Source organism: Spea bombifrons, chromosome 2, assembly GCF_027358695.1.
Source record: "Spea bombifrons isolate aSpeBom1 chromosome 2, aSpeBom1.2.pri, whole genome shotgun sequence".
Taxonomy (NCBI): Eukaryota; Metazoa; Chordata; class Amphibia; order Anura; family Pelobatidae; genus Spea; species Spea bombifrons.
This window is the reverse complement of record NC_071088.1, coordinates 130,143,850-130,164,839: the sequence shown is the minus strand read 5'-3', so window position 1 is coordinate 130,164,839 and position 20,990 is coordinate 130,143,850. Positions and strand designations below refer to the sequence as shown.

The 20,990-nt window shown below is 41.7% G+C and overlaps 1 protein-coding gene across 1 annotated transcript; it reads right to left on the bottom strand.

Annotated features, from left to right (window-relative positions):
- Positions 1 to 444: 444 nt before the first annotated feature.
- On the bottom strand, positions 445 to 12,973 carry TMEM123 (transmembrane protein 123). Its single transcript, XM_053456504.1, has 5 exons — positions 12,830 to 12,973; positions 4,841 to 5,005; positions 2,642 to 2,734; positions 1,538 to 1,688; positions 445 to 701 (listed from the first exon to the last, which is right to left on the bottom strand). Exons 1-5 carry the CDS (start codon positions 12,921 to 12,923, stop codon positions 677 to 679), a joined length of 528 nt encoding a protein of 175 aa, XP_053312479.1. The 5' UTR covers positions 12,924 to 12,973; the 3' UTR covers positions 445 to 676.
- Between the last annotated feature and the right edge of the window lie 8,017 nt (positions 12,974 to 20,990).

The window sequence follows — 20,990 nt, the reverse complement described above, 5'->3', positions numbered from 1 at the left end:
ATGCAGGTTGAAAATGAAAAAAAGAAAAACATTCTGCGCAATTAGCAAACAATTGCATTCAAATTTTCATGTCAAAAATACAAATTTTAGATATTTACAGTTACTAAAAGGTGCACAATACCCATGGCCCTTAGCAATTATTTGTATTTCTGTCTTTGATGTTTATATTTAGTTTTGAACACTTCAGCCCACAGGAAACAGACTTCCCAAGCTCCCGTGTTCTCTTTCCATAAGTCAGACCTAAAAAGGGTTACATGCTAAACGATTCCAGTGCAAAAAAGTTAATTTTTCCTTTTGTGTTAGAACCTTCAGAAACGATGTAAATATAAAAAGTGAACCAATATGAGAAACTATTTTCTTCTTCTATGTAATAAACAAAAGAAAGCATTAATCTTGCTCAAAACTTCATTTTTTCTCAATGTTGCATAGAAAGTATTTCAGATATAAAACCCAAATCAATGTTTTATTTATAGAGCAGGACGCAGAATAGCTTTGAAATATGCGCTTGGCCAAATGTGTGCGAAAAAAACATCTATTGCTGCCCCGCATACCCGACGCTATACAAAAAAAAAATGAATCAGAATGCTTCTTCCTACTCAGCTCTGGGTTTTATTCAACTTGTAACATTCAAAATGAATGGATTGCAGAAGGTCAAAACCCACAGCTTTGCTTCAGGTTAGATGATTGCTTCGTGTTCATCTCTGCAAGAACAAAAATAAAAAGATTATGTGCAAGTGGCATATAATTTAAGGAAGTGTCCTCCTCCCGGCAGAAATGGTAGAGGCTAATACAGGGAATCCTTGGCATATGGCCCTGAATCTGAGTCTAGACCAAGGGAATATGGGCAGACTAGATGGAGTGAATGGTTCTTAATGACTGTCAAATTCTGTTTCTATAATATGATTTCAGGAATTTTACTTGGTTTGGGTCTGGTACACAAGCTCAAGATGTGTTAAAAATGCCATTTTCTTTACACTGCATTTTATGGCATTCACTAGGACTTTATACAAGTGCTTCTCCATATAACCAGACACCCAACGTTCCTGTGGGAAGCTTCTGTTTTCAGGAACCCCCATTCACTGTGTAAATTTAAAAGAATGACAGGAAATATCCAGACTGGAAGGAAATCCGTTACGATTCACAGAAAAACATACAGCAAGAAAAATTCACCAAAATAACCATAATTATGCTATCTGGGGCGCCTGGGCTGAATTAACGTACATAAATCGTATTCATCCTAGCTGCTTCGATATGATTTTGGTAGTTTACCAAATAAAATGCCAATACCAATTTAATTTACAAATTCAAAAATCTAACATGTTTAACTGTAGAATAGCTGAAATGTAACACCCAGGAACCTTGCCGGTTCCACCCAGAGCATTCGGTTGAAGTGTTGCTTTCTTGGGGCTCCAGGTCATACCCACCCACCCCAAAGCTGTGCCCACTTCCACCCACTACCCGAGGAAGCTCCTGGGTACAGTAATGATATAAAACTGCTTAAAAGTCACATATACAAATGTAATGCACTACGACTTACATGGTCCTGTAGCGAACACCTCTCTTAGAATTATAGAATCTACATCCAAAGTAAGCCACTGCTAGGAGCCCAACAGTCAGCACAATGCCTCCAATGAAACTGCCCATGTCAAATCCAGAGGTCTTCGTTAATACAGAAGAAGCCATAGAACCTGCCGTGGAATAAAAATAAAATGGATTAAAAAAATAAAAAAATCATGCTTTGCTCTAATGAGCATGTTGTGGCTAACAAACAAATTTAACACAAAAGAACAATAGACCTGATTTTTTAACACTTTTGTAACTAAATGCAGCATTAGAATCATAATTCTTCGGACTGCTAAATGTCAGTACCATCCCCATAAGAAATATTTAATCATCTAAAATGTTGCCTTATTCATATTTTGTTGGGAACACTGAAATTGTCATGTGAGCAGGCACAGATAGGTTGTCGCCATAGGATGCATGTTTTAGTTAATTAAACCTTCAGAGACAAAACTCTAATGGTCTTCCTAATCTATACTATTGCTTTAAAAAAAAAAGTTCACTAGGACTTGTGATTTGGCGGTTGTATGGTAACCTTCAGATGAAATCAGATGTTACGTCATGCAAAAACAGTCAGGTGATGACCAATGACGTTAAACAAGCTTAGAAAGTTATTTATGATCACTTTCTTCGCTTAAACGGTGTTGCTGTAACGCCTCGATGTCGAGGCATTCAGCAACACCGGGATCAGCATCAGGGGCTATGTCTGGCCCCTCCCCGGGACGTCTACATCCGCCAAACATTGTATGGCGGCGGATGCCCGTTTTAAAAGAAGTTTAGGAGGCGATCAACGATCACCTCCTAAACTTCAATGGTGTCGCTGAAATGCCTCAACAAAAAATAAAAAACAGCCAGGTCCTTAAGGGGTTAAAATGCAAAAACCTGCTAAGGTTTATTTGCTTAACATTAAATGGTTTATCTAAACGGAAGAACTCTCAATATATCCCATCATTCCTGGCAAACTGTGGGTGCATAATATGCAGAATAAGGAAACTGCTCAGCAGTGTTTCTTTTAGAATCAGCTTGTATCCGACATCTGGTTTCTTTTAATTGAATAAATAAATAGGTTTTATATACGTACTTGTTGCCACAGACTTGTTGTCAATGATAGTTGTCATTTTTACAGGCTCTTTGGTTGTTGCTGCTGGGGAGGAGATTTTTCCTGTGGTCATACCTAAACACACGCAAGAACAATATGTCACGTTGGTACGAAGAAATATTTTATAACAAACATAGCACCCTATCAAACAAAAAATATTTAATGATCTGAACACAAGCACCAGCTGCCAAAAACTCTTACGTAATACGTCCATGGAATTGAGAAATGCGGAGCAATGCCAACAATCGCTAATAGTGCATCATAAACATCCTAATAACCGACTTAAAAGGGGGCTGTTTGTTATCGTTTTTTTAATTTTTTTTATAACAATCCAAGTTTTGCAGAATATGTTTTTTAGGCCGCTGAATACTAGCTATTTATACGGTTATCACTCTGTTTTCTAAACCCAATCTACTAGACAAACACCCCGACTCAGCACTGAGTTGGTTCTTTATAGCAGCGCTATAGGAAAGTCTGTTCCTCCATAGGCTTTCATTGTGTCCATCTGGGTGGCCTCGTCACACAGGCAGTATGACGAGGCCACCCAGATGGACACAACGAAAGCCTATGGAGGAACAGACTTTCCTATAGCGCTGCTATAAAGAACCAACTCAGTGCTGACTGCCTCCAGGTCTGCAGATAAAGAAAGTTTGCTGGAGCAAAAGGTGATAAAACCATGTATTTGTCAATGCCGACCTACATTACTGTATACAGCGCTGGGTTTTATGCTCAAGGAGGAAAATATGTTGAAGAAGGTAAGCTAAAATACTTTCACCTATACATTGACACGATCTATTGTGTGTGTCAAAGAAGCAGAGTCTAGTGAACGGCTTATTCTGCAGTTAGCTTAATAAATAAATGTCCATACTCAGGTCTAGAATCCGTTCAGCTCTAGACTTTAAAGAACGTGCTACAAATATGTCAGTAGGCCGACCGAATCCCCCCAAAAATATTCTCTGCAATTCAAAATCAGGTCCCTTTTATTTTTTTAGTTAATTCATATATGATGGCTGTTCTAGAACTCAAACTAATTATGGCAATGAATTAGGGAAAGGCTATATATATATATATATATATATATATATATATATATATATATCTATCTTTGGCGGCATGTTGGAGTTTTAATAAGGAAAACATGATAAATGGGAATCCCAGGTTCCATACAGTCACACTTACCTTACCAAGTGAAACATCTCTACATCCTGAACGAGGCATGTGTGAAATAAGAGCATTAGGCTAGATTGCTTATTGAATGCTTAAGTGTTAATATTTGCATTTCTTCTAAATATACTTAAATAAAATGTAGTAGCTTATGAGTCTTACGATGCCATCAATAGACAATGCTTTCCAAAGCAAACATCATTTTAACTCGATTTAGGACAGACTTGTATAAACACACATATATATATTATACACACACAACACACACATAGAAATCATTTCTATCTGACAGTAGGCTTGGCAAGAGCCAATGTTTTGTAACAGAAAATGATTTTTCCACCCCAACGCTTCCTGGTCTGTGTAGCATAAAGCCGGTAAAAGCGAGTTCCAACTTGTTAATCCCCAGAACACACAGACATTGTCTCTGCGCATAAAATGCTGCGTTTTGTTTACTGTAAGCCATTTATTTCTGTTTGTGTTAAAAAAATCCAATATTTTTTCTTTTTTTTTTTTTTTACAATCGTCATAAAATTTTTAAACGCATACAAAAAATTTACATTTTCCACGTATAAATGTAAGCATATTTTTAATAAGGCTTTTTTGGGCTTTAACAACGATTACTAGAAAAGAGGAAAATGACTGACATTGCATTCTGACTTACAGGACCAAACGCTAAAATGTTGAATTTGAATATTATGCAGTATTTTTTGGCGTCATTTTTAGGCAGGTGGAAATAATAAATAACCGCAATTGTTTGCTATTCTTAAATATATGTTTCTAATCAAGATTTTATTTTAAGCCAACATGGGTGAACAGATCCTAGTATACAAATATATAAGTATAACCCAAAAAAAATGATCTAAACATGGTTGCCTAATGTTTGAACCAAAATATCGTCCGCATTAAACAAGAGCTTCCAAGAAATATAAAAATTCTTCAGGGTATGGCTAGACGGGTCAGGATAATAAGATTATCAGCGGGTTTATACAACAACAAGCTGTGTATGGGTGAAGTTACCTGTTGTCACGACTGTTGGAGGAAGGGTACTGGTGTCTTTGGAAGAGCTGTTTGAAACCGGCACTGAAGTGGTTACAGGGGTGCTCTGCGTAACATTGGGAGTAGTGACGATCAATGATCCATTACCGTCCTTTGTAGCCATAATTGTGGAAGTTGCAATGACGGCTAAAAGAATATAAAGAAATAAGTAATTAAACAGCAGGCATTTTGACGCATAACAATACATAGTTCTGTAAGGGGGCATTCACTCAGATTCCATATTACCGTATTTGCTCGATTATAAGACGACCCTCCAAAATCTGAATATTAATTTATGAAAAAAAGAAAAAGCCTGACTATAAGACGACCCTATAGGAAAAAAGTTTTACCAGTAAATGTTAATTCATGTAAACTATGTGAACAATTGTTAATAAAAGCTATGGTTGAGAAAAAAAAATTGTTTTTATTTCCTTTTTTTTTTTTTCAACCTGCCCCCCGAGTTATGCACATCTGCCCCCAGGCTTGCCACTCTGCCCCAGAAATGCCGTATACCCCCTATATGCCACTGTGCCCCATGATATGCCTTTTAACCCTCTAAATGCCACTGTGCCCCATGATATGCCTTTTAACCCCCTATATGCCACTGTGCCCCATGATATGCCTTTTGACCCCCTATGTGCCACTCTGCCTCCAGAATTGCCTTATATCCCTATATGCCACTCTGGCATTTAGGGGGTTTAAAGGCATATTATGGGGCAGAGTGGCATATAGGGAGGTATAAGGCATTTCAGGAGGCAGAGTGGCGTATAGAGGGTTAAAAGGCATTTCTGGAGGCAGAGTGATATTAAGGGGGTTAAAAGGCATTTCACAGTGCACTCTGCCTCCAGAAATGCCTTATGCCCCCCATTTAACACTCCCTCCCCTCCCTCCTCCAAACTTACCAGTGCTTCTGAGTCTCCGGTGCTTAGTCCGGGCAACATGTAGAGCTCTACGCGATTCGCTTACACAACTTCCGCTGCAGCACTGGGGACTCAGAAGTAGGGCTGCAACAACTAATCGATAAAATCGATAATGAAAATCGTTACCAACGAATTTCATTATCGATTAGTTGAATCGATTTTTATCGATTATAAAATGAGGGTTTTTTCAGAGCAAACGCTCTGAAAAATACCCCTCATTATATAATCCGTTTCAGTGACTCACAGCAGCAGCTCCTACTTACCAGTCCCTCCCTGTAATCACTGTGACAACTGGCCCCGCCCCTTCCTTCTCCCAGAACCACATGGCTGTGACACTCATCTAACTGTAAGTATAATATTAATATTTGGGCTGCTGAAAGTTAGGGGAGGTGGGGGTTAATTTAGGGGCAGTTATGGTTAATGGTGTGTTTAGGGTTAATTTAGGGGCAGCTATGGTTAATGGGGTTTTAGGGTTAATTTAGTGGCAGTTATGGTTAATAGGGTGTTTAGGGTTAATTTAAGAGAAGCTATGGTTAATGGGGTGTTTAGGGTTAATTTAGGAGCAGCTGTGGTTAATGGTGTGTTTAGGGTTAATTTAGGGGCTGTTGTGGTTGATGGGGTCTTTAGGGTTAATTTAGGGGATGCTTTGGTTGATGGGGTCTTTAAGGTTAATTTAGGGGATGCTGTGGTTAATAGGGTGTTTAGGGTTAATTTAGGGGCAGTTATGGATAATGGGGTGTTTAGGGTTAATTTAGGGTAGTTGAGTTTGATGGGGTATTTAGAGTTAAATTAGGGGTAGTTATGGTTAATGGGGTGTTTAGGGTTAATTTAATGATGAGGACTGAGGGTTAATTTAATTAATTTAATAAAGTTAACTTAAGGTGCAGTTAGAGATAAAAGGGGGCAAACTAAGGGGAATCTAAATGCTGGGGGCAGTGAAGATTAACCCTGTATTTATTTATAAAAGTATGGAGTCAGTGCGATGCAAACGGGTCTGTGACTCTATGAGGGGTCTACGAGATATCTGGGGGTATAAGGCATATCTGGGGAGGACGGAGTGACATATCTGGGGGTATAAGGCATATACGGTATATAAGGCATATGTGGGGAGGACGGAGTGGTGTATCAGGGTGTATAAGGCATATCTGGGGGTAGAGTGGAGTGGCATATCTGGGGAGGGCAGCGTGGCATGTCTGGGAGGCAGCGTGGCATGTCTGGGAGGCAGCGTGGCATGTCTGGGGAGGATGGAGTGGTGTATCAGGAGGTATAAGGCGTATCGGGCACAGTGGCATATGTGGGAGGCAGCGTGGAGTGGCATATGTGGGAGGGAGGGAGCGTGGAGTGGCATATGTGGGAGGCAGCGTGGAGTGGCATATGTGGGTGGGAGGGAGCGTGGAGTGGCATATGTGGAAGGCAGCATGGCAAGCCTGGGCTCAAATGTGCATAAATTGGGGGGGCTGGTTGGAAAATAAAGACAAGAAATGCATTTTATCAAAGTTTTTTTTATTCTGCTGTTTGTATTTAACATCATTTGTTTATTAAATTATTTTAAATAAATGAAAAATTTACATTCATTTTTTTATCCGATTAATCGAAAAAATAAATCGGCCAACTAAATCGATTATGAAAATAATCGTTAGTTGCAGCCCTACTCAGAAGCACCAGTAAGTTGGGGGGGGGGCATAACACAGGAGGATCCAGGTCCCCTGCATCGCTGCGGAGGATCTGGATCTTAGTTTCATAGTCAGACCTATTTGAGGTCTGATTATAAGACGACCACAATTATAAGACGAGGGGTATTTTTCAGAGCATTTACTCTGGAAAAAACCTTGTCTTATAATTGAGCAAATACGGTAGACACTCTATCACTCCCATCACTCCTGGGTTCTAATGGCCCTTTATCACTCCCATCACTCCTGTGTTCTAATGGCCCTTTATCACTCCCATCACTCCTGTGTTCCAATGGCCCTTTATCACTCCCATCACTCCTGTGTTCCAATGGCCCTTTATCACTCCCATCACTCCTGTGTTCCAATGGCCCTTTATCACTCCCATCACTCCTGTGTTCCAATGGCCCTTTATCACTCCCATCACTCCTGTGTTCCAATGGCACGTTGTGTTCGCTGATCCCAAGTTTAAGAGGCTAATTGATCGTTAGAAGACCATTTTGCACTAATGTTACAGCTAGAAGTTGCTGAGTGACCCCAAACCTTTGAACGGCGGTCTATATACAAATACAAATTTATTTTCAGACAGAACGAGAAGCAGGTTTCATAGTTTATTACAAATATAGCGCTTGGATATTTAAGTATTTGAGTATTAGAAACATGAAATCTGCAAAGCCCAGGGCAGTTTTATACATCAAAGTAACAAAATAATACCAGTTTCATGAAATCTTTACAGTGAGCTCCAAAGCCAATAAATGTTTTAAATCCCCAAAGAGGAAGCGGCACACGATGTGACGGGGAATAATTGTTCCCCTCGCCGGTCACCAACACTTTTTCCTCTTGTAAACAGAGGCGGATTGTTTAAGACTTGTGATCACTCACAGCCGCTGTAATAAAAATCTATATTGGATCCAATTTTTAGATTTTTAAATAGACTAAAGCTGCTGTCCCACCTACTCTGCTAAATTAATCACTTAACCCCTTCACGCCCAATGTCTTTTTGCTACTCTGAAATATTTCTGGGTTTGGGCTATGTTTTTTTTTTTAACCCCTTAAGGACAATGGGCGGTCTGGTCCCTAAACCCACTGAAACCAATGCATTTTTGCATGTACGGGCTTTGTCATTAAGGGGTTAAACAGATTTCTACTTTTTAGTACTGGGGTACAGGGTATCAGTTATCTTTTTCTTTGTACGTCTCCCAGTGCAAATAAAGTGCAATCTTTATATATATGCTATTTTTATATTTGATTTTTTGTACAGGTATCGATATTGTACAGGCTCCTGGCAGCAAGCTGGCAATCCTGCCACCCAACGCTGCCGGCGTCCATCTGTCACGAACCGTAACACCATGTGAAAATGGAGTATTTCACAGGCAAAGATTATCTCGTTCTCAAACCAAAGTATAAACAAGGCTGTTTAAGTATTGTGTTAAATGCGTAAAAGGACAAAAATAAACGCATTTCTAATCTATGAAAACGAGTGTATTTGCAAACGAAACAGGAGCTTGCAGGCCAAAGTACGCTTTAGCGCCCCATCCAAACGCAGCAACGCTCTCAGAGGTCTCATCACTCTATTACATATATTATATCGGAAGAAAACATCGCTTAATGCATTGTTTTTACTGTTTGGGGAACAAAAATGACTTTCACCGAGTCACAAGAAGCAAATTGTAGTTTTGGGAATCACAGGACTGATAACATATCTTAGGAGATAATTCTCAGAGCATGACCCAGAAGAGATCTTGTTTTCTTTGACAGGCTGTGTTTTTCATGGAAAAGGTCAGATTATGTTTCTGCCAGAAATGGTGTAATAATCAGCTGCCCCTGTACACATATTGCCGTATTTTTGGGGCGCCTCTAGAAAATAAACCTTCTTCACCGGACATCCCTCAGCTGCTACGTGTGGCTCCGAGTTGAGTCGCGCTTAATGATAACGGCAGCTTTGACTCTCGGAAGTGTGCTGTGTGATGAGTGCAGCCGCGCCGGTCCTCAGAACGCTCTCAAGAGGTTCTGTAACCATTCCAACCATAACGATGGCAGAACCGTCACAGACATCTGAACACCTCTGTCACAGGAAACCACGACAAGTAATACGTGAGGCTGCTGAGCTGCGGTCATAGACAGCTGTACCGGATCCATAGTTGGTATTTATACCCCCTACTGGATCCCTTTTGGTGATGGTCGGGCACATTGTCTGCAGTTCGGCTAGGCTTGGACCCTGGGTAGAGATCTATGAGCCATGCTGCAATAGGGAAAAATCTACAGGGCTTAATAATCAGATTTATCAATCTAAAAAGGTCACGGAGTCTAGAATTACAGTTTTGGTTGTTTTTCAGGACAAGAGAGAACAAAGATGCGAAACATCACAACCTTGATATCTCGTAGGTCTCTTCTTCAGATGGAACGCACACACCTGGTTTGTCTAGCACAAAATAAAGCTTGCTGCCATTTTAAAAAAAGAAAAAAAAAAGTGATTAAAACCAGAACCTGCCTCATCGAATGAGCTCACGCCGTACCTCTACGAGTTTTAGAAGGTTAAGTATGTAACCGCGGGGTTTAAGAACACCAGATCTATTTCACCTCGATTTTCAGATGAGCAAAACACCAGAGGTCAAGGCAGAAGGTGATAGTCAGATATTCTGGATCCAGACCGGTGACTGACAGGTGAGGTCAGCACAAACAGGCTGTTTAGAAAAGGTTTTCATAACACAAAAGTTACATTTCTGGTACTTTCAAATAACTGCGGACTGCCACAAACACAAAATCAACACCCGTCTTATCCAAGTCTGCAAACACACGGATGACCTTCCGGCTCCGACCTAATCAATCAATCATTATCTCCCTAAACGAGGGAATGCCGGTTTAACTATTTAAAGGAGGTGTTCCATCTACCCTTTTAAAACGGAATGTGGCATTACAAGCATTATCCCTGGTGCTGCTGGATGCTCAGACCCTTCCTAGGAAAGCAGACAGACACGTAGTAGAGACGGTCCTTGGCCCAGCGTACAAAGTTATGTCTGGTCGCATTCATCTTTTCTTCAGATCTGAAGTTCTGAAAGCTCAAGACACCCTCCATCCTTTTCTTTGCTGGTCGGAGCAAAGAAATAAACAGAGCCTTCCCAGAAATAATGGTTTTATTGTGTGAACACGTGTCATGTGATACAAAAGCAGGCACTGATAGCTCTTTTGCCACAAGATCATCCAAAGGCTTGAGAAAGACCTGTGCGTCGAAACGTTGCCTGTGTGAAATAAACTCACCTTATTATTTGAAGTGCTGAGCCTCTGCTTCTTTATTTTGTATTTCCTAAGTGGAACTGGACCTTTACCTAACGAAGGTCTACAGTGAAAAAGCTCCGCCATAAAGCCGTACTGGAGCACGAGTGGCTTCTAAAACCACGCTAACCTCCAAATCGTAATCTCCGTGCCGGCAGATAAAATAGATTGAATGGAACAAGAAATATGATTTTGAAATAAAATCAGCTCATCAAGGAAGTGAAAAAGACGGTCTTTAAGGAGTTAAATAAAGTGGCCGGCTTCCAAATAAAACTTCAGTAACTATGAAACAAAAAAAGAACTATAAAAAAAACGCTGCGTTCTCTCGTATCCATGATTTACGGGTTAAATAGATCATTTTACAGAATCGTATATATTTTCAGTCCCAGACAATGATATTGCGCTGGAAAGCGGCTCATAACGCACGAGATCAGTTTAAACGGCTAATAAACCAGCCAGCAGCCACCATTAACGAGATCCAACATATGACCCATTTAGTTTGTGTGACTTATTTGTAAATACATACGTGGAAGAATTCAAGGCTGTTTCGAAACATAAAGCAAAACAAAACTAGCAAAACGTCTAATTTTATTCTACGGTTTTTTTTTTCTTCCTCCCAAACATCGCGGTCGGGCAAAACCACAAAACTGTCAGATGAACAAAACTCGATGAAATTATACGCCCGACCCGGCAGGAAACGCCAAAATCTTTAAAGTAACATCCATAATATCAGAGCTGTTTGTTTACCAACCAGACTCCACTCATGAGGCCCGTGGCGGCTGAAACGTGCGTCTGGGGTTGTAAAATACTGATTATACATCAGAAAAAAAACACCTCCATTAATTTAACTCTTTAAACTCCAGTTTTGTGCCGAGCGCTTCTAGATAGAAGCTTAGCATATAATGATAAAAAAAGACAGTCAAGGACCACCGCTATCGCTTGTTATATTTGTGTGTGTATATATATATATATATATATATATAGCGCCATCATATTCTGCAGCGCTGTACAACATCATGCCGGTTTCACATCACTAAATTGGACTATTTTCCCACTTTGTGTTCCTATCACACAGCTAGATGCGGTTAGCAGTTTCAGATCACTAAAATAAACATGCAGGTGTGATTCGTGAGGACTTTCTGCATGGCTGATGACACCCCGGCCATCGGCACGAACCTCTCCCAGCAGACGCCGTTCACCGTATGTTCAGGACAAGCCCCGGGCTCATCTACTACACCGGAGCTGGCAGGAGACTTCTAGGTCATGCCGCGTTACATGCTGCCGGTCCATAAGCTTTTGTGTTTTGAAATAAACCCCAACTGAGCTAGGGTTTATCACGCCACCTGTGTTAAACCTCTGTGTATTGATCGGATGGCCCCAGGCCGGACAGTCATGTTTCCGCGCTATTACGTCACTCGTCTCCATTCCCTTCATCCTCCACATTAAGTATAAATAAATCACAGCCGCTTTATAGAGACGGGTATGAAAACATGAACATTTAGTCTAATTAAGGCACTTGTTTTTGTTGAATGACAATATCTGGTAATTGTGATACTGTTAAGCATTACAGTAAGGGGGGTGGATTGGTGTGATGGGAGCTGTAGTAAAAACAGCTGGTGTTCTGTGGGAAGGACACGGTGAACGCGTTTACTATCCCGAGAAAGAAAGAAACACTTTCTTATAGCAAGGCAACCAGTCTCAGCCACTCAATAAGGCGCTGACCGACCATGATAGGAGTGATGGTCCAAAGCTGATGGAGTGTCAGGGTGGGGTCGAGTAATAAAGTTTTACTGAGAAGAAGAAAAACTACATCTGGCGCTGCTGCAGGAGGCTAAGCGCGTGAGGCACTAGCGGGGGCGCGGGAGGCACTGGCGGGGCTGCGGGTGGCTAGGCGCGGGAGGCACTGGCGGGGCTGCGGGTGGCTAGGCGCGGGAGGCACTGGCGGGGCTGCGGGTGGCTAGGCGCGGGAGGCACTGGCGGGGCTGCGGGTGGCTAGGCGCGGGAGGCACTGGCGCTCCTGCGGGAGCGTGAGGCATGCGGTGCCCCAGGCCCCAACTCTCAGTCTCAGGCTGCCACCCCTCTAGACTTTACATGATGATCCCGGTACTCACACGTGCTGTTCTCCTCCTCAGCAACGCAGGATAGAGTCAGTAGCGCCAACAGCGCAATCCTCAGCCACGGCCTCAGCTCTCCCTCCGGCTTCATCCTGTGAGCGGTAACAGCGTACAAGCCAGCGGAAGGTAAACGCACCTAGGTACGGGGGAAAAAAAAAAAACTCTTCAGCCTGCGTCTCACACACACAAACTTCCCGTAGCTTCCCCCCACCAGACACGAGGCGGGACTGCGCTCGCACAGTCGGTCTGTCAACTACGGTCCGCCCCCTGCAGCTGGAACGCAAACAGCAGTCATAACGCGATGTGTGTGCGTTCCACGCGATCAGTGACGTCATCGAAAGGCGCTTTGCGTGCCATGTATAGCACGAAATAAAATATATATCTAAGTGCACTAAAAAGGGGAAAGTACATTTTTTTTCACATAGGTCTCAAAACATTTTTGAATATATGTGACTAAAAAAAAATCGTGGAGCACTCAATTAATTATTGAACCATTTCAAAATCACTTTTTAAATTTAGAATTTCAATATTTAATTGAGTACATTTTAACGATAATGAATGGCCGGCTTCCAAATAAAACTTTGGTAACTATGAAACAAACAAAAAGTATAAAAAAAACCACTGCGTTCTCTCGCATACGTCACATGTCATCATTTACAGGTTAAATGGACCATTTTACTGAATCGGTGTATATATGGGAGTTAAATAATGTATATTTATACATTATACAATAATAAAGTGGCCGGCTTCCAAATAAAACTTCAGTAACTATAGAACAAAAAAAAGAACTTTAAAAAACATGCTGCGTTCTCTCGCCTTCTTCATGATTTACATGTTAAATGGATCATTTTACAGAATCGTATATATATTCTCTGTCCCAGACAATTATATCGCATTGGAAACCGGCTCATAACGTGCAAGATCAGTTTAAAGCCCTAATAAACCAGCTGGCAACCGCCTTTAACGAGATACAACATATGACCCATTTGAAAATATATACGTGGAAGAGTTCAAGGCTGTTTCGAAACAAGGAAAATAAAACTTGCAAAACAGCCCTAGTAGGAAAATGTAAGAACATGTCCTGCACTCAAATTATTCTTTCTTTTGTTTCTTTGATAAAGGATGTAAATGAAAGTACTTTAATAGGCATTCTTTAAACATGCCAAATTAAAACAAATCACCTTAGGGAGAAGCTACAGCTTCATAGCCTCCTCTGTGGCCCTTCGTTTCTCTGTGCTGATTGGCTGTTAAAGCAGGCAATCAGTGGCAGGAAAGCAGTCCCATAGTCAGTGTTCGCACTGTTCTCTCCACATGTGCTTATAGATTATAGACCCCCGGAATGCTCGCAGTGTGCACCCCTGAAGCTAGTAATAATCTGAGACACGCAGAAAACATAGTGTTTAGGATGCATCTCAAACATAAAGTTGGCTTCTTCCAATGAGTGCACTTACTTTCAAAGCTTAATATCTATTTAAAATAAAGTATGTTTGTAAAGTGTAAATGGCAAGGTTTTTTGGTGATAAATGAAACGGACGTTATCACTCAAAATGCTTGTGTCTTGTTTTATGTTGATCCTGGAACCGTGTCAAGGAAAAGCTCAAGGAGAAGCATCATTTAAATGCACAGATTCCAGTTTGGGGCTTCTAACAACCATATTAATCAAGGCCACACCGGAGATTGTCCGGGACAAACTTCTCCGGCTGAAATAAAACATTAAAATTATCCTGTTTCATTTTATTGGGGAGATGAGGATTTTCAAAATAAAAATGCATAATTGTGTGCGTAGTTGAACCGTTAAAAAGGATTTTTTTTCAGTAAACGTTCACGATCTCAGACCCCTGCCTGATATTTCATAGCGAATAATATTTCACCTGTTTTTTTTTAAAACTTGAAAGTAATCCATAGCTAATTTTATCTTATTTGTTTTAGGAAACGTATCTTGGATAAACATCGGGGACCTTTTGTTCCTGTTCTGTTGCTTCCAGATGTTTACATTAATGTCCTGGAGGAAACTATTGTAAAATGTGCCTTTTGAAAGCATTGTGTCGACGGGATCCTGGGGAGAAAGCAAGGGTTCGATTTGTGACACAAGACGTATGGTTTGCAGGAAATGGTTATTTTCACAGACAATTGGGATGATCTCTCAGTAACGTGTGTTTCCTTTTCACACTGACACTAAATCACATTCACAGATTAGCTGAGAAGCTAGAAGGTGGGGTTTCAAATAAAAATCAGGGGGTCTTGTACGCGGTAAGGTTTAAATATAGAATTTATGTAAGGAGTCAGCAGGCAGGATATTTGTGCACAAGCTGACCTGCGATGGGTTTGGACTATATGCTTTATGTTACTTACAATTTAATGTTATATATATATTTTAGGAAACGTCTCTTGGATAAACATTGGGGTCATACATATATATATATAGATAGATATAAAATGTGGGTGCTGAATTTCCAGTTTCCTGTGTGACGGCAGCGGGATGGCCTATCGATGTCACAGGACTGCCCACTGACGGCAGCGGGACCGCCTATTGACATCACGGCACCGCCCACTTGCGGTGGGCAGTACTGGCCATGTCCCGCTAGGGAAGGCTCCGGATAGCCGGAGCCCAGAAGTTCCCAGGTATGCCTGTAGTGCATCCCTTTCCCTGTCCACTGGAATAAATGTCCAGTAAATCCACGGACCAGTAATGTCACAAGTATGTTAGGCTCCAAAACCTCATCTTTTTCCTTTTTGTTCTACGATTCCTTATAGCGCTCCAAAAGTTCCGGTGTATACCAGGATCCAGACGATTCATTGATACTGTATGCAATCTCCAAACAAGTTATAAGAAGATTATCCAGAATAAAACCTTTGTGGTTTTTCGGGCTCCACTGATTTAAAGTTTTGGGCCACTGCCAAAAGTGTTTTTTGCAGTACCACATATAGCCAGCAGGGCATCTACCGTAATAATGGCTTTAAACAGCATGTACACTGACTGTCTCATTTCTGTGCACTTTTGTTTAGGACAGAACTGGATTAGGCGCACAAAATGAAAGTGGAAATTTGATTTAGAATTTGTTTCATACCTTCCAGGATCCACAGCACCAACTTTGAGTTTAAGATCTGAGGAACTTGATAACTGTTCCTGATAAACAGATATATACAGGGATAATGACCTGGCTGACATCTAATCATTAACAAACACGGCAGCCATTCCAAGGACACAAGTTCAACGCTCCTAAAACCACAGTGCATCCATCTGCCTGACCCAGGTTGCCATGTACAACACGTATGCACTATACAAGACATATGGAAGTGGAAAGACCTATACGTTCCAATTGTGGAAGATGAAAATGTCCTGCGTCTTACTGGCAGGCATTTCCTTACATGATATCCCCCAATGGTGCCAAACAAAAGCCTCAAAAAACACAGAGTCTGCAATAAGAACGGTATTAGGAAGGACTCCATGTGCCCCTGCTCCTCTCTGCCCGGACTCTGCATTAATGGTTGTTTCATGACCTATAATACCAAAGCAGGTTTTACATTTTTGATCAAATATTTGTCTTCCTTTACTATCGGTTAGGGTGAACAAAGGGGAAAGGGTGTGGAGGGGGGTTGTGTATTTTGAATTGGTACAAATTCTATCAATACGTTTTTGCCCTGCAACCTTTAAAAAAACCTATGAATGTGGGGTAACCAGGATGTCACAGAGCTGGATAGTCCGACCAACTACCTCCGCTGACTTGTGCTTAGCTAACCCTTAGCCTGGGACAACAAACTCTTTCCCCGCTTCCCCAGTCACTAGCCGAGACTCAGTGCAGGGTATAACCAAACGAAGACTGATTTATTTCTCATACACAGGGCTGGATAAAGCCAGCAAAGCACACATTAACGTAAAACAAAATATTGGGATACAAACTGCCCCCTTAATCTGCCTCCCAGAGACAGTGGGGTCAGTAAAGGGATTAACAATACAATGGGGTCCCGACCTCCACTATCTGTTACTGGCCCAAATCAGTTCCAGGGGTTGGCCGGGTTAAATGTCTATAGTGGTGGAACTGGGGGGGGGGCACAGGGAAAAGTAATTGCAAAACATCACCTGTGTTGGCAAAGTACAGGACCAATCCCGAATCAATATCAGCTCCACAGTCCTCAGAGTCTCTTATATTTAGGAAATATGGTTAAACCCGTACCAGGGGGGAAATCAATAGAGGTTAGGAAATATGTTAGATTAAGCTGGCCTTGCCACTGTGAGACACGGATCATAGCTTACACGGGGTTAACATATAAAGTAAACATTTCCAAAGCAATTACAATATTTGCCAAGCAAAATGCACACGCTAGAGGAAGTTCTGTTTAATGAATGTATTTATGCCAAAAGGTATCACAGGTTTAACCATTTGAGGGCTGGGGTCGGGGTAACATTTTTACCACCGTGGGCCAGGACAATTTTCAGAGTTTTGCTATAGTTTAATTTACGTGACAAGCCCATAGGCAGCTTACACTGTAACTGTGCACCCTGTCTCATTAACATATTGGTAAAACTGAATACGTTTCATAAAAGCCCTCACCGTCCTTAGTCATCCAACGGATAGGTTTGTACACAGCAGCCCATGAATGTCACAGTACACGATATAGCACGAGGTGGGCACATGCTGGAAACGGAAGACCCTTTCCTATTCCAGCATGACTGTGCCCCAGCAAACAAAGCAATCACCATAAAGACATGGTTGGATACGTTTGGTGCAGAAGAGCTTGACCTCAACCCCGTCGAACACCATTGGGATGGACAGGAACAGAGATTGGGAGCCGGACCTTCTCGTCCAACATGAGTGCCTGAGCTCACAGATGCTCTACTGGATGAATAGGCAAAAATTCCCACAGAAACTCCAAAAACTTGTGGAACGCCTTCCCAGAAGAGTGGAAGTGGTTACAGCTGCAAGTGTGTGTGTTCAACTCCAAGTTCCTATGGGTGTGATGTCAGGAGTTTCTAAATACTTTTGGTGATAAATTGTACTATTTACAAGTGGGAAAATGGATGAATAAGTGTTTTGGAAAATACTAATTGTTAATTCTATCATAGAGTGACCATGCAGCAGAGGAGGGTCAGGGCTGATCCTTGCACTCATGTTGGGACCAAAGAAACCCAGAGCTTTGTACCTGACATGCCGATGGCATCTGAGCCTTTACATCAGGAACAATGGACATATGGAAGAAATTAAGGACAGGGGTGAGTTTAAATATGGAAAAAAATGGAAAGACAAAATGGATAAAAGAGGAGCAAACTGAATGATGTGTAATGAATTCCACTTTATGTGAAACATTCAGAAGGGTTATGAACAGATACAATTACTTTTTAAAGGCAAAAATCATGACTGTTCCCTGGTTCACTTCCACGTAAGCAGAGCTGTAGTGGGGATTTACAGCTTATGGCCCTGGCAGTCTCTCCTATACCCTGCCATGTTTATCCAGCCGCACACCAAGAGACCAGAATTGTTACGGTTAGTGGCGTGCGCCACATGCCCATAGGGAGTGTGCTTGGTGGCAGGCATACCTGGGAACTCTCTGGGTTTGACCCAGAGATCTCTGGGTGAAGCACCGCTTTTCCGGGTCAACACCCGAATCCCCGCTGCCCGTCCATTTGCCCTTTAAATCGGGGTGATTCCCCACCAATGTTCCCAGGTATGGTGGCAGGAGCAGCCTCTCCTGCCACACAGATGCCTCATTAATGGGGGCCAGAGAAGCCTTTACATTGCTTGAAGGTCTCATTTGGGTTATAAGGAAGTGCAGTCCCACTCATTGGTAAGCAATATAGTCATGAAAAATTAGATAGGACTCGCCAAACTTGGGGTACTTTGGCGTAGTGGTGAGCTAAGCAATATATGGCCACATAGTGTGCCGGAATCCCCAATATGTATGCCTCTGAATTCTTTTCTTTGTTTTGTGTGATTTGCTTGGTTTGCGGGTCGGGGCCTGCATGTAACCTTCCATAAATCCTGGCTTTATTATTCTTAGCAACATATTTTTGTGTCAGGGTTCAGAAGCAACGCAGTGTTTTTTTAGGAGCAAGTAAAGCAAATTATGTGAACATACAATGTTTGTCCTCATGCACTTTAACCATTAACATAAGACTCTGATTAAGGATAACAAAGCTGTTGTGTTTCTTGTTTGCAGTGTACTCCCTGCTAATACATTTATAGAAGCAACAACAGTCCTTTTCTCGGTATCGTGGATAAAAACAACAACCGTTTTTTCCAATGTGGAAAATAAAAAATAATAAAGCTCAAAAACTACAGTGGTATCGGAAGAATATAGATAAAGATAGATAGAGTTTGGTGAAATTGGACAGAATATGTCATTATATGAGTTGCTTAGATCTGACCATGTCTACCCCTTGACTCTCATTGACCGGACAATGATGTTGCCTGTCCTCCTTCTTCTGTAAGAAATGGTTGGTATTATTTCTGATTAATATGCCTGACAGAGAATATCAAAAATATCTCCAAAAAATATACAGACACCCTGCCATGTAAGCCATTAAACACAATATATTACCAGCCATGTAGCAATACTCAGGGCCGGCCTTTGGGGTGTGCGACCTGTGCAACCGCACAGGGCGCCACACTCCAGGGGGCGCCGCCACGGGGTCCGCCGCCGCCGATGGGTCCGCTGCCGCTCCCTCTGCACCTAAATTAAAACATCGGGTTTTTTTGTTGTGGTTTTTTTTAACTTTATTTAACATCCACCATGTTAAATAAAGTTTTTTTAACTTTATTTAACATGGAGGATGTTAAATAAAGTTAAAACAAACAAAAAAACCCCCCAATGTTTTCATTTATGTCCCGGGCAGGGGCCCCTTACTCTCCGTGACTCCGTCGCGGTGCCGGCATCTCATGTTGAGTTTGAAGGGGCGGGGGGGTAGTTTGAAGGGGCGGGGGGGGCGCCAGAGGAGTAGTTCGCACAGGGCGCCAGAACACCTAAGGCCGGCTCTGGCAAAACTGTAAATCATTCAGCGGTCCTGAAAGGAATTAGTCATTTTTATAACTTTTGTTACTTCTGTTATGTTTGTGGAAACATATAATTACATTCTGTTTGTTGCCAAAGCAGGATAAATACATCTCTGCAAAACCTGAAATACAAGGTGCTCCAGATCTTGATAAATGATGGTGAACCTACTGAACGACAGCGAAGAACAGAGATACATCGTTCGGATTTGCGCCAACACATATAGGGGAGTAATGGAGGCTAGGGAAATGTTTATTAATCGTGGATAGCCCAAAGTTTACGTCAGAGTGAAAGATAGGTTACTGATAACCATTGTATTCAGTGTGAATGTATATATATACATTATACACATATATATATGTGTGTATGTGTGTGTAGTATTGCGTCAGACCTGATGAAGGGAGGATAACTCACGAAAGCTTGTCTTTTAAATATTATGTTAGTCCAATAAAAAAGGTGTCACCGCATACTCTGCAATACTCTGTTTTTTTTGACATCGTATATATATATATATATATATATATATATATATATATATATATATATATATACTGATCAATCATAAGATTATGAGCACTGACAGGTGAAGTACACTGATAATTTGGTTATCGTGGCACCTCTCAGTGGATAGGATATATTAGGCAGCGAGTGAGCATTTCATCCTCACAGATGACGTGTTAGAAGCAGGAAAAAATGGACAAGCGTAAGGATCTGAGTGATTTTGAGAAGGGCCAAATGGTGATGGCTATATTACTGGGTCACAGCATCTCCAAAATGCAGCTCTTGTGGGGGGTTCCCTGTCTGCAGTGGTCAGTATCTATAAAAACTGGACCAAGGAAGGAAAAGCGGTAGACTGGCAACAGGGCCAATGGGGGGCGACCAAGGTTCATTGATGCATGTGGGGGGGGCACGTTGAAGGCTGCCCGTGTGGTCAAATCCACTAGACGAGCTACTGTAGCTAAAATTGCTGGAAAAAGTTAATGCTGGTTCTGATAGAAAGGTGTCAGAACACACAGTGCATCGCGGTTTGTTGCATATGGAGTTGCATACCCGCAGACCAGTCAGGGTGCCCCTGCTGACCCCGTTCACTGCTGAAAGCACTTACAATGGGCAGGTGAGCATAACAACTGGACCACGGAGCAATGGAAGAAGGTGGCCGGTCTGTTGAATC

Bases quoted from the DNA above. Each gene is read 5' to 3' on its own strand.
- TMEM123 (XM_053456504.1), bottom strand. From the start codon at position 12,923: ATGAAGCCGGAGGGAGAGCTGAGGCCGTGGCTGAGGATTGCGCTGTTG. The intron at 2,735-4,840 runs GTAACTTCACCC...GCGTGTGTTTAG, and splicing joins TCCAACAGTCGTGACAACAG to GTATGACCACAGGAAAAATC. The intron at 702-1,537 runs GTAAGTCGTAGT...TTGTTCTTGCAG, and splicing joins GGTGTTCGCTACAGGACCAT to AGATGAACACGAAGCAATCA.